Genomic DNA, 13752 nt, shown 5'->3' with positions numbered 1-13752 from the left:
ATTAAACATGCGCGGGATAGACATACGGCTCCTGAATCTAACGACTGATTAAGGTTTGAGTCTTTACAGCAGGAGGAACGGGAGACTAGACGGGGGCCGGATGGGGCCGATCTGCTGGCAGGTTCTGGTAAAACCGCGAGATCTCATTATTCCTTCTCTGTTTTTACAGCTCCGGCTCAGGCTCAGATAATCCATGCCGGGCAGGCCTGCGTGGTGAAAGAAGACAACATCAGTGAGCGCGTGTACACCATCCGAGAGGGAGACACCATGGTGCTCCAGTGTCTGGTGACGGGGCACCCTCGGCCTCAGGTAACCCGCATTGTGCAATGAACACCACTGCCGGAGGTAGTTAAGCCAGGGGCAGTCATTAGACACTGGGGGCTGATATGTTGTTCTTCAGGTCTTCTCTATCCTGCTTTTCCAGGTGAGATGGACCAAAACAGCCGGCAGCGCCTCAGAAAAGTTCCAGGAGACGTCCATTTACAACGAGACCCTGCGCATCGAGAAGGTCCAGAGGATGCAGGGAGGTCGATACTATTGTAAAGCCGAGAACGGGGTTGGTGTCCCGGCCATCAAGTCCATTCGAGTAGATGTGCAGTGTAAGTCGTTTTAAGGCAGCCCGGATATTCCCACAGTTCTATTGTGCACTCGGATTTCCCTTCACCCGAAAAGAAAAGGACTCATCATGATCTGTTCATGCGCCGTAGAGCAAAGGGATCAACAAATCCGGAATATGATGGCCCTTGGTAAATCAGTGAATAATAATATTAATAATAAAATATACAGATACAGGTTAAACTAAAGTCTCCAAACCTAAACATTCTATTTTATTTTTATGAATTTATTTATTGATTTAAATGATTATTAGATTTTTCCCAAATTAGGGCAGAATTTACCCCTTTTCGGTACCTCTGATAGATTCTGGCGTGAAGCCTGTTTAACAACAAAAGTTGGATTCTGTATTTTGGGGAACCTGCATGGAGAAATATACATTTCTAGGGTTTTTGGGGTTTTTTTTATGTAGAAATGTTCTAGGAAACCGGCAATTTTGAGAAAATGAGCACAAATCGGGACAGAAACACAAGGGTATTTTCAAGGGCAAATGTTTACGGGCATTTAATTTTTTTTCCCCATAAGCGCAAGTAAATTGTCAAAAACATTAAGCATTAATAATTTCATAATAATTTAAATAATTGGAAAATAATTATTAATTGTGAGCACCCAAAATATCTTCTGAGCCCCATAACACGTCCTGTAACCGTACTCCGTCATTTAACCCCGTCATCGATGGTTCCTTTGTTATGATGGTTCCTTTGCTCGCGGCTTTATGATCGGTAAATATGATGATGAGCCCTTTGACCCCCGTTATGAAAGCGGTGCAACACGATTTGCGCTTGAGTCCACCACATTTAGAACTATGGGGCCGATGGAGTGGCCTGTGGCCTTGTCATACTAACATCTACTCTTCAGATGGACTTGGTAACACGTAGCTCCTGTCTGCGATCTCCGCGCATGTCCGTGCTCTACTGCTTGTAAAGACTGACCCTGTCATTGAGCAATGCGGAAGAGACGGATGGTCCCAAGGTTGTCCCAACTTGAGTCTACATGGAGAATTGCTTGGTTGACCATCACTTGGCATGGTGATGGACGTGACTGTGATGATAATGATGGCTAAACTCCATGTTATCTCACAATGGGGGGGGGGAAAGTCTTAAAACTTAATTTAATTCCAGAATATATTCTAAAATGGCGTAAAAATGGTTGAGGAACATGGACACCATCTAATCTGACACGTAGCTGAAAATAATTAGTACGTCACGTAGCCGGGGAAAGCTGATTATATTTTTCTTTATATTTGTCACCTAAATATAAACTCCTTTCTCCAGGAGAGTTGAGACTCTGCAGGTTACTTTGTTTCTTTATTCGTCTCTGAGCGATCAGACTAAAAAAACAAAAATATGTCTGCCTTTCCTCCGTTTCTGGTCTGACGGTTTCCTTACCCACTTAAATCTTCACACCCGTTAGCATTTCTTTTTCTAAGGTATGTCTCTCGGAGACATTATTATTCTCCAGCGTCATTCAAGTCTTGCTACAAAGTTGCTACGTTCATAGATTTCTCCACAAGTCTCTCACACGTCAAACCCAAGAACCTTCCAGAGCCTGGAGATATTTTTGTAGGCGGCCAAGCTTTGTCTTTCTGTTAAATTAGACGGACGATGAAAGGTTGGGATGGGCCGGTCCTTACAGTCCTTACTTCCTCCCTCACTAAATTCTCTCTCCAGAAACATTTCCGACTCAGTTGACTCTATCACGACCCTTTGTTCTATTTTTACAAGCCGAGAAAAGGCACACAAGAGCTTGGTCGTCGTATCTTTTCCGATTTCTCGTCGTTAGCCGAACTCTTCAAGGAATAAAGGCTGGAATATTCCGTTCATATCTTTTTTTTTGAATTTTTTTTATTCCAAGAACATCCTGAAGCTACGGACATCTCCTGTCACGGAGGTCTCCTGTCACTCAAACCGTAGAGTGACGCGAAACCACCATCGATGATCTGAAGATCTCGCCAGTCAATGCTTAAGATACTCCCTAAGCTTTTGTGGTTTCACGATAAGACGGCACCTTGTTTAGATGAAATCTTTGGTATCGGACGGACGAAAAGCCCGAGATACGGCTGGGGTTGCGACCATCGGTCTATCTCAAGAATAACGATGGGTTCCTGGGATGTTTTTGAACCTCTCCTATTGCAAAAGCCCTCTCTCCCTCCTATCGCTTATCTCCTTGCTTCCTATAGGTCCGCCTGCTCCATATCTGATCTGTAGAATCTTCTAAGAACCATCAGAAACAACGTATCCCACATTCACCATTCCTTTTTTTTTTGACAAATACAAAATTGATTAGATTAATAACCACGGAGTCCCACCAGGGAAGCCAGCGGATTTTATTTTAATTTCGTTTCTGTCAAATAAGAAGAAAAAAAAAAAAGTAATAACCAAAAAAAAAAAATTGGAAACCATGTGTTTTTTTTTGCTGTATTTAATCTGAATATTGTTATTTCTCTGTTCCGCGCTCTCTTCGGGTCCCCTGCCGTATTTATGAGAATTGCTGGTTGTGGTAAGATGTAAATAACAGGCATTCTCGCTTTCATTTCATACGCTCAGCAGGATTGCAAAAGATGTAATTATTTTTAGACGGCTTGCTTTAGCATGGAGAAGGAGGGAAAAAAAGATGCAGAAGAAGTTGAAGTATTATAATCATCGTCGGTTACTGTATAATATATAATATCAGAAGAGAGGCGAGCAGAGATCAGCCATATCCCGGGGGGCATCTTCATCATCCAACCTTGCTCTCTATGGGTTCTCCTGACCTCTCGTGTTCTTCATGTCCATTGATCTGTCAACCATGGCTTCTTCTGGGAGGCTGTTCCATCTATCTACTACTTTTTCAGTGCAATAAAGCATCCTTCCATCTCAGCCTCTGACCCTCTAGTGTTAGATCCAGGCCTCTCCGTCTTTGAAATAAACTTCCCTCCTGTACTTTCTTTATATATCGTTACTGAACCTTCCGCCGCTTGGTCACCTCTGTCCTGTCTGAGCGTTTTGACCCCCGTCCTGTCCGTCCATCACTCCTGGCCCCATGCTGCTGTCCTTTTGTCTTTCTTTGTCTCCCACCTTACGAGGGTTCCATGCATTAAACAGTGGTCCTAAAGGAACTGGAAGGGTTAATAGGACACGCTTCCCGAAGAAGAGACCTCAGTGGTCTTGAAAGCTGGCAGTCTCCCCAATCTCCGTGTTTTATTTCCATGGCTCTATAACCTCTATGAATGCAGGAATTCTCCTCTCGACATCTCTGTATCAACCCAAGCAATGAAAGCACAAGTGACATCATTCATATCCACGCGTTACAAATCATTTTCCGCCAGCGTTGGTGACACATTGTATCAGGTTACAGATTTTTTTGGCGGGGGGGGTGTCTGAGAAGACCCCGGTGGGCATGCGTTTAGGGGGCTCCCCGGGACATTAACGTTTCCCATTTAAATAGGCAGAGTTCTGCGCATTGGGGGAATTTGGGGGAATAAACGTTTCCGTTCCTGCCAAGCAGTTCTCCGTAGAGGGATCATCGTTCCTTCCGCTCGCTCGGCTCACGGGGGATCAGCCTCTTACAAGTCGATTGCTTTATTTTTCCTTTGTTTTTTTTTATCCTGGGCCGTTTTCCGCTCATCAGTGTGAACGGGGTCAGCGTGATAAGTGGCGTGGAAATGGCGCGTGGGACATTCGCACCGATCGCTTGTGCAATTCATTTGCGTTCTTATTATCTGATTACTAATTATTTTATTGTCTTAACCTAAAGTTTTCTCCATTAGGAGCAGCCCGGGAATTTTATCATCCAATAAGCGGAACTGAAGTATTTCACGGAAAGATGATGAATTCATTTAACCTTTTCCTTTCCCGTTTTGACCACCTTGCATTCTCGTGTTATACCAGCTAGTCCGGGGTCTAAAGGGTTTAGAGAGACCAAAAGCCTGTGAACGAAATCAATTTACTAAATCCTGGGATTACATAAAAACCGGATTATGCGGAATTCCATTAGTAGAATCCCGTTTAGTGATTAGGTGTAAATCTGATTGTTTCGCGGCCACCTAATTGGCCGGCAATTGAAAGTCGATTTAAGTTATTTTGTGAGCGTTAAATATTCAGATTGCAGTTTGAGAGGGCGGGCGGCGGGTTCCTCTGCGTGCCGGCAGTCTGCCGCCGACGGGTCTCCCTCTATTATCTGTTAAAACTGAAATTAAATAGGAAGCTGTCAAATTTCCGAGCGTCAGCTGATGTATTAAATATAAATAAGAAAAATAAACACGGGGAGGCTCAAAAAAATTACATTTTTTTTTTTGTCAACTGCATAGATCAGAAGATTTAAAAAATAATTTCCCAGGCCTTAGTTCTTCCAGACCGAGCCGGCAGACAGCGGCGTCCGTTTCCATCGGTTTGTTTTAGGGAGACTTCCTTCAGATCGTAGAAATGCGTTGGCTGCAGATAATTAAATAAGAGATTATATAACGCCTGTGGTGGCTGCCGGCCGTCGGCGGACCTGGAGGTCCCTATTAAGAAGGCAAAACAATATTTACAGGTTCAGAGGTCAAATAATGAAAACATAAAACCCACTCTAGAAGCAGACGCGTGGCTGCCGGTTTGGTGGTCCACTTCCCTATGATTTTCAGGACGAGTTCACCGATGTGTCCTGCTTAGGATCCACGACCCCAAACATCTCCAGCCTCGGTTTAACACCAGCTAGGTTGATGTTCCCCAACTCTAGCCATCCGCCAACTGCCCGTGCCGTCAGGATCTCCTCTCACCGGCCCTGGTGGTTTTACGAGTAGCTCATCCATGGAGCAGAAACCAGGGCGGTTGTGCGATACCTGAAAGGCTTGTGCCGGTGAATCAAAGCTGGGGACCATTGCTCTGGGGTGATGTGTCCGTCATTGTAACGGTGAAACCAATAAAGAATCCCATTTTTTGGAGTTTAGGGGGTTAAATAAGTGACACAGTGCAGTAGAAGCTTATGTACTGTAGATGCCATCCACCATTTTGCTGCTCCTCGTGTGGAGCTTCTATGGATCCCCTAGGCAATAACTCGGGAGATTCCACAAGTCTCGATACCCTTGAGTTTCTGTCTCCAGCAGCATTAGGTTTTGGTCTCCATGTTGTTCTTGTTTCTCTGAGGTCCAAGGATACAGAAAGCTCATCAGATGGGTCATTATTTTTGGGTATTCCGGGAATTGCTTGAACAAAGTGCTGGTCCTTTCCTCCCCCGTTGTAGGACGTTTTATCTGCGGCTTCTCCTTCTCCGTTGAGTGGTGAAGCTCATCTGTTATTAACGCTGCTTCTCTCTCACTCTGCATCCCACCGAGAAGCCCCCTCGGGTCTCCATGTCTATAACTCGGGTCGCCCAAATGCTTTCCAGATTTAGATGAGCCGATTCTCACCGTACATCAGACCATCAGTGACGTGCGAGGAAGCTTCTATCAGGAGAAGACCGTCTTCCTGCGATGCACCGTCAGCTCCAACCCGCCGGCTCGCTTCATCTGGAAACGAGGCACCGGGACCCTCTCTCACAATCAGGACAATGGAGTGGATATCTACGAGCCTCTCTACACACAGGTACCATTTCATCCAAATGCTTCATTGCAAATGTTACAGATGCTTCAGAAAGTATCCCGCTTAGTTCTTTAATGTGCATTATTTACCTTAAGGAGAAGCTGCAGCTCCAAAGCTGCAACACACCACCCCCTCCCTTGTATGATTTTTAGTGGCATTTTTGATTGGCTGCTTCAAGCCAATCAAAGGCAGGGATCTACTCCCACTGACATCAATGGAGGGCCACATTACACCCCATCAGTGATGAAAAGCTTTGATATCTTAACAAGAACAAGAACATGGCCGACATTCTGCAAAAGAAATGAACTCCCTGCCGCGGGGAACATTTTCTTCCAGGAACCCCTTTAATTTTCATATTATCAGTCGGACGCGGCCAGTAGATTAATGGCTGTTTTCGCTGGTTTCACGTTGCGCATGCTGATAAACAGTATGCCGGTCTGCGTGACGCGAACAAACAATTTAACCTTTTAAATATCCTCACCAAACGTTTGTACGAAGATATACAGGCGGCTACCATTATACAGGGGGCCGGTCACTGATTTATCTATACATTATACAGGGGCCGGTCACTGATTTATCTAAACATTATACAGGGGGCCGGTCACTGATTTATCTATACATTATACAGGGGCCGGTCACTGATTTATCTATACATTATACAGGGGCCGGTCACTGATTTATCTATACATTATACAGGGCTGGTCACTGATTTATCTATACATTATACAGGGGGCTGGTCACTGATTTATCTATACATTATACAGGGGGCCGGTCACTGATTTATCTATACATTATACAGGGGGGCCGGTCACTGATTTATCTATACATTATACAGGGGGCCGGTCACTGATTTATCTATACATTATACAGGGGCCGGTCACTGATTTATCTAAACATTATACAGGGGGCCGGTCACTGATTTATCTATACATTATACAGGGGGCCGGTCACTGATTTATCTATACATTATACAGGGGCCGGTCACTGATTTATCTAAACATTATACAGGGGGCCGGTCACTGATTTATCTATACATTATACAGGGGCCGGTCACTGATTTATCTATACATTATACAGGGGCCGGTCACTGATTTATCTATACATTATACAGGGGCCGGTCACTGATTTATCTAAACATTATACAGGGGGCCGGTCACTGATTTATCTATACATTATACAGGGGGCCGGTCACTGATTTATCTATACATTATACAGGGGCCGGTCACTGATTTAGCTATACATTATACAGGGGGCCGGTCACTGATTTATCTATACATTATACAGGGGGCCGGTCACTGATTTATCTATACATTATACAGGGGGCCGGTCACTGATTTATCTATACATTATACAGGGGCCGGTCACTGATTTATCTATACATTATACAGGGGGCCGGTCACTGATTTATCTATACATTATACAGGGGCCGGTCACTGATTTATCTATACATTATACAGGGGCCGGTCACTGATTTATCTATACATTATACAGGGGGCCGGCTCACTGATTTATCTATACATTATACAGGGGCCGGTCACTGATTTATCTTTACATTATACAGGGGGCCGGCTCGCTGATTTATCTATACATTATACAGGGGGCCGGTCACTGATTTATCTATACATTATACAGGGGCCGGTCACTGATTTATCTATACATTATACAGGGGGCCGGTCACTGATTTATCTATACATTATACAGGGGCCGGTCACTGATTTATCTATACATTATACAGGGGCCGGTCACTGATTTATCTATACATTATACAGGGGGCCGGCTCACTGATTTATCTATACATTATACAGGGGCCGGTCATTGATTTATCTATACATTATACAGGGGGCCGGCTCACCATACGTTATAGATATGGAGAACATGGAGTCCTGAGTTGAAAGTGATTTTCTGGTATTAAAGTACATCGCGTTACTGAGAGAAGTCAGGGGTGCAGAGATAAGCGCCCTGCCCATGGCTAGCGGCGCATGCCGTCCAGAGCCTTATCCTCAGACTTATCTGCCGCTCTCCCCGCCGGTGACTGCGGCCGGAGACTTTCTTCCTGTAAATCCAGCTATATAAATAGAAGCCGTCGATGAGGCAATGCCCCAAAACCACTGGAAAAACACAAAGATTCTTCCTGTGAAAGAAATCCTTCTGCCTGGAACGTTTTGCGAGTTACAGACGAGGGCAGGTGAGTTCTGTGTGAACTCGCATGACCTCACCCACATCACAAATAACCCCCACCCCCTTTACTTTATTTTAAATGAATAATTCATCGAATTAAAAAAGATGCTCCTAAGACTCCCTATTAATCAAGTGGGGCCTAAGATCTCCTCCTCTTCCTCCCCCACTTGTGCAGTTTGCTCGGGTATACGTCCCTTAATGCCCCCTCTTCTTCATCTCCTTATAATGGATGTGGGGTAGTAAAATAATCCTAAAATCCCAATGCTTTAAACACCCAGCCAATGGCGAGAATTATCAGATCATGGCGGAGCCGGGTAGCTGCAGCCCTGGAACTGCTGCTTCTGTCTAAGGAAAGTAATTTTTTTAGAACGCATGAGACAATAAGTCGCGACTTTGCCTGCTTTTGCCACTAATGGAGAGTTTCTTATTGATTGATTTATGGTTGTCTTCGTTTATCCCTGGTGTCTAGTGAGGGGCAGACGGTGGAGGTCTGTGCGACGCGCTCAGACAACGTCGGCTGCTGCTGCCGGCACTTCTCCCGGGGCTTCTATGACTGAGCACCGGAAGGTCATGTGATGCTGATGCTCTGTCATAGAAGCCCTGGCAGAAGTGCCGCAGCAGCGGAAGATGTGTACGCGCATCGCACAGCCGCCCACCAGCTGCCGGAGAGGGGGGATCCGGGTCCCTGCAGCGCTGCGGGGGATCTAGATCTTAGTCCTCGTCTTATAATCAAGCAAACACGGTATATATTTTTTGACATCTTATTTTTGGAGGATTAGGTAAAAAGATGATTTTTCTCCTTTACTGGAATTATAAATAATGTGTTCCCATGGAAACATGGAATGAAAGCCAGCTTTTTAACGTAACCATTAACTTCTCACCTTTATGTTAATTACGGAGGCGAATAATTTCCGTGTGACGGCATAAAACATTTTAAATCTGTCCAGTCATATTTTTTTTAACTGAATTTTTTTTTTACCAGTTATTTTTGGAATGGAATCAGGACCTTTTAAGCATTAAAATATACATGGAATATTTCTCACGTTAAAAATGAATAATGCAGGTGTAGAGGACCCTGTGAATGCAAGCTTCATCCAGACTTTTATGTGACTTTTTGCCCTACTCCTGGGTATTCGCGTATCTGAGGGGGGCATTTAGAAGAAGAATAATGGGGTTTATTTACCCCGTTTAATTTATAAAGCGTTTCCTGCTGTTTCTATACACATTATCGGGGCTTTTAGGGCCGTAGAACCCTGCGATCCCCTCATACCCAGCAAACATTCTGACCTCCTAGAAAAGAGGGGCGTCGGGGGAGGAGAGAGGGGGGCATCAGGGGAGGAATGAGGTGCACAGGAAAGAAGAGGGGGCATTAGGGGAGGAATCAGGGGTACAGAGGGGGGAAAGAGGGAACCTTAGAGGAGGAAAGAGGGTTATCACGGGGGCAAGAAGGGCATCCGGGGGGAGGGAGAAGGGCATTAAGGGGAGGAAAAAGGGACACAGGCAAGAAGAGAGAAGCACCGGAGAAGGAGAGAGAAATGTCAGTGGAGGAAAGATGGGGTTCAAGGGGGGGAAGAGGGGCATTGGGGGCACCTGAAGGGTATGAAGAACTGATGAATGGTATCCAAGATACCCAGGATTAATAAATAAATGTGAATTATCGCATATACGTAGCACATACTCGCTAGAAGTCTTTGAAATCACTTTCCAGAAGCAAACAATAGCACCGGCTTTCTGAAAGGGTTTGCCGCGGGCACTCGAAGCTCCATTATTATCTGAGCGGATTCTGCATAGGGAGAAAAAAAACTACTTAAGAAACTGAAAAGGGACGGACCCCCCCCCCGCGCATGGAACTGGGGACAGAAGCTGCCTTTGTAGAGACGCTCTCGGCAGTCCTTGTGAGGCTCTCTATTATGCGCTCCGTCTTATTAATCACGTCTCAATATCATAACTCTGCGCCTTCTATAAAGAGCGGACAGTGAATCAATACCTCGCCTATGCCAACCTTATTACCGGCTGTAACGAGCTCCCACTTCCCGCTGTAAATTAACCGAATATTCCTGCCGCGGCCCCTTTGCAGACCGTAAGGTCAATGCGATCGGATTCGCAGAATTAGAACTTCCTTGGCTTCCTTTGAACCGCTCCTGAAGGACCTCGCTGCTTGGACGGAGCCCAACGGGGTTTTAGGTTTCAATTGGAATCCGAGCCAATTATTACTGCCCTGGTATTAAATATGGCGCGCGATCTGATTCAGAGGAAGAGCGTCCCCCGTCCGATGTCATTAATTAGCTGGGGGGGGGTCCTCTGATCCCAGGCGTAAGCAAGGAGAACCGCTAATGGTGGAAGGTCAATGGCTCTACTCTGTACGTTCACCCTGAGACTGGGGTAAAAAACTTTCAGGCTCTGTGTATTTAAGCTGAGACTGGGGTAATTACCTTGAGCATCTGCCCATTCATTACAAGACACTGGGGTAAAAACATGAGAATCTGCCCATTCACCCCAAGAACCAGAGACTGGGGTAAAATCTTGAGGATCTGTCTTTTCACCCCGAGACTGGGGTAAAAACCCTGAGAATCTGCCCATTGACCCCGGAGATTGGTGTCAAACCCTAAGACCCTTCCCAGGTGTATCTGCTGTTAAAGGGTTCTTCCAGTTTCACATCTGCATCATCGGTCATCGGCGGTGAAATAGTTAACAGAGTGCCGCGCGCCCCAGTGAAATGCCCCCCTCTGTTTTCCTGCCCCACGGTCTCTGCTCAGGGTTACGGAGGGAGGCCGGGGCGTCTGCTGCAGTAATAACGCGGGGCAGCGATCGATCTCTGCTGATTGTATCTGGGACGTTGCGATCGCTGGCAGAGACTAAATAACGAATTGATTTGTTACGTCCTGATTGGAGACTAATTCGCTCGCTATATTTAGTGTCGCAGCCTCAGCCGGCCCCGCCGGACTCGCTTTCTAACTCATAACGAGTAAAAAAAAACAATAGAAACCGATAAATACTGATTAGGAGCCCCGTCTTCACACTTTTAACCCTTTACTCCCAATGTATCGGTGACATTTTCCACTTTAATATAAATAGATAAACAACATATATATAAAAAACCCCTGTTACCCCCGGCTGCGCTGTATATACGGGAGCCGCCATCTTGCTGCCCTGTCACTTGGTGTAAATCGCCTCCTTACAGAGCTTTATTGAGGAACCCGAGGAAACGATCTCTGGCGCTAGCGGCTCATGCGCCGTCCGCTAAAGCAATGGCGGGAGAGAACAGGAAGCGGCTTCCAACTTCCTGCTCGGGCTGACAGGAGAGAACAGGAAGCGGATTACAACTTCCTGTTTGGGCAGACAGGAGGATTCTGATACAGTCTGCACTGAGGGATCATGGGAAAGGTGAATTAGCATGAAATGAGACCCCCGATTTCCTGAAAACCTATGTAACTTCTATGCTGACTCAATACTAAAGACGCCATTTTCTCTTGGGCTCCATCTATTTTTCTTATCCACCTACTGGCACACCAGGCACCGACGTACAGCGCCATACACTTGCTCGATTTGCCACTCCAGTGGCAATATTTTGAACCCCCAATAATTGTCCCGTCTGCGGCCAGGACCTGAAATCGTGTTTTTTTGTCTGTTTTTTAGGGTGAAACCAAAGTATTGAAACTGAAGAATTTAAGACCTCAGGACTACGCCAATTACACGTGTCAGGTGTCGGTGCGGAACGTGTGTGGGATCCCCGACAAATCCATCACCTTCCGTCTCACTAACAGGACAGGTAAGGGAACGGCCGGCTCGCCGCGCATGTAGCTGATGACGTATATGATGACATATATGATGACGTATACGATGACATATATGATGACGTATAAGATGACGTATATGATGATGTATATGATGACGTATATGATGACATATATGATGACGTATACGATGACGTATATGATGACGTATATGATGAGATATATAATGACGTATATGATGACGTATATGATGACGTATAAGATGACGTATATGATGACGTATATGATGACATATACGATGACGTATACGATGACGTATACGATGACGTATATGATGACGTATACGATGACGTATATGATGACGTATATGATGAGATATATAATGACGTATATGATGATGTATATGATGACGTATATGATGACATATATAATGACGTATATGATGACGTATATGATGACATATATGATGACGTATATGATGACGTATATGATGACGTATATGATGACATATATGTGCGCTTGTGGTAGATGCTCGGAAGGAATCATTTTTTACCGTCCTCTAAAGTCTTTGTTGCATTCTCGCCACGATGAAATTTAATGAGATAGCAAAAAGTTTCAAAAATGTAATTAATTTCATGAATGTAAACTTTTTATAAATAAGCCCAATAGTGAATAATAATGATAAATGCCCAAATATTTCGAGAAACCAAATGTATAAATATATTGTATAAATGTATTTAGAAATAAAGTCATTAAACTAGACCAATTATCAAAAAAAAATCAAAAATGTTATATATTTATTTTAGTATCTATTCCGAGCAGTAAAGGTTTTTTTTAGTGTTAGATTTTCACTTTCGACCATCATGCACCTGGTCATGGCTTTCGGATTGGCCGCTATATTTAATGAACAAATTATGTGCAGGGAAAAGGAAATAACTGGGAATTCCGATGGGTGCCCAAAATGCCCCCCACCCCACCAGTCTGTTATTGAAACGTAAAAAGGCGACTATGCCGTACGAACAAAAATGTAAACACTTACACTTAGACATTTAGGGGGATTCTATTGTTTTTTGTTTTATTTGTTTTTAATGTCTGATTTTTGGGGTGAGGGATCCCTTTTTAATGAAATAAACCAAAAAGTGAGGATGTTTGGAACATTTAAAAAAATAAATATTTATTAAGGGCATAGGTAATAATAATAATAATAATAACAATAATAATTATTATTATTACTACTATTATTATTATCATTACTACTATTATTATTACTATTATTATTATTATTATTATTACTATTATTATTATTATTATTATTACCATTATTATTATTATTTTTGATAATATTTTTTATGTATTTAACAAATAATCTGGAATCTTTTATGCTGGATTTTTTTCATTTTATTTATGTGATTATTAGGGTTCTGTATTCTTTTATGCAGATATTTTGTTACATTCTTTGTATTGTGTAATGATAACTACACAATGTCACATTTAAATGATCCCTCGGGAATGCTGTCAAACGAAAAATATTACACAGTGACACTAAGCTTCGTGTAATTTTGTGTCATTTTGTATTATTGAGAATGTTGTGTTTACTTTGCGATAATAATCAGATCTCTTACCCGGGATATTGAGAACCTAAAAATGAAGTCTCCAAGGCGTGGAGATACATTTTATGGGGAATAATC

The 13752-nt window shown here is 43.8% G+C and overlaps 1 protein-coding gene across 1 annotated transcript in view; it reads left to right on the top strand.

The window, feature by feature from the left end:
• The window catches only part of MDGA1 (MAM domain containing glycosylphosphatidylinositol anchor 1), a 99483-nt gene that overhangs the window by 44160 nt on the left and 41571 nt on the right, over nucleotides 1–13752 (top strand). Inside the window, exons 2-5 of the mRNA XM_053459830.1 lie at nucleotides 170–309; nucleotides 425–599; nucleotides 5959–6155; nucleotides 11967–12099. Of these exons, the coding sequence (XP_053315805.1) occupies nucleotides 170–309; nucleotides 425–599; nucleotides 5959–6155; nucleotides 11967–12099 (645 nt within the window). The remainder of the gene's footprint in view (nucleotides 1–169; nucleotides 310–424; nucleotides 600–5958; nucleotides 6156–11966; nucleotides 12100–13752) is intronic.

The sequence above is a fragment of the Spea bombifrons genome, chromosome 3 (assembly GCF_027358695.1).
Source record: "Spea bombifrons isolate aSpeBom1 chromosome 3, aSpeBom1.2.pri, whole genome shotgun sequence".
NCBI lineage: Eukaryota > Metazoa > Chordata > Amphibia > Anura > Pelobatidae > Spea > Spea bombifrons.
The sequence above is the reverse complement of the archived record's forward strand: the minus strand, read 5'-3'. Positions and strand labels throughout refer to the sequence as shown.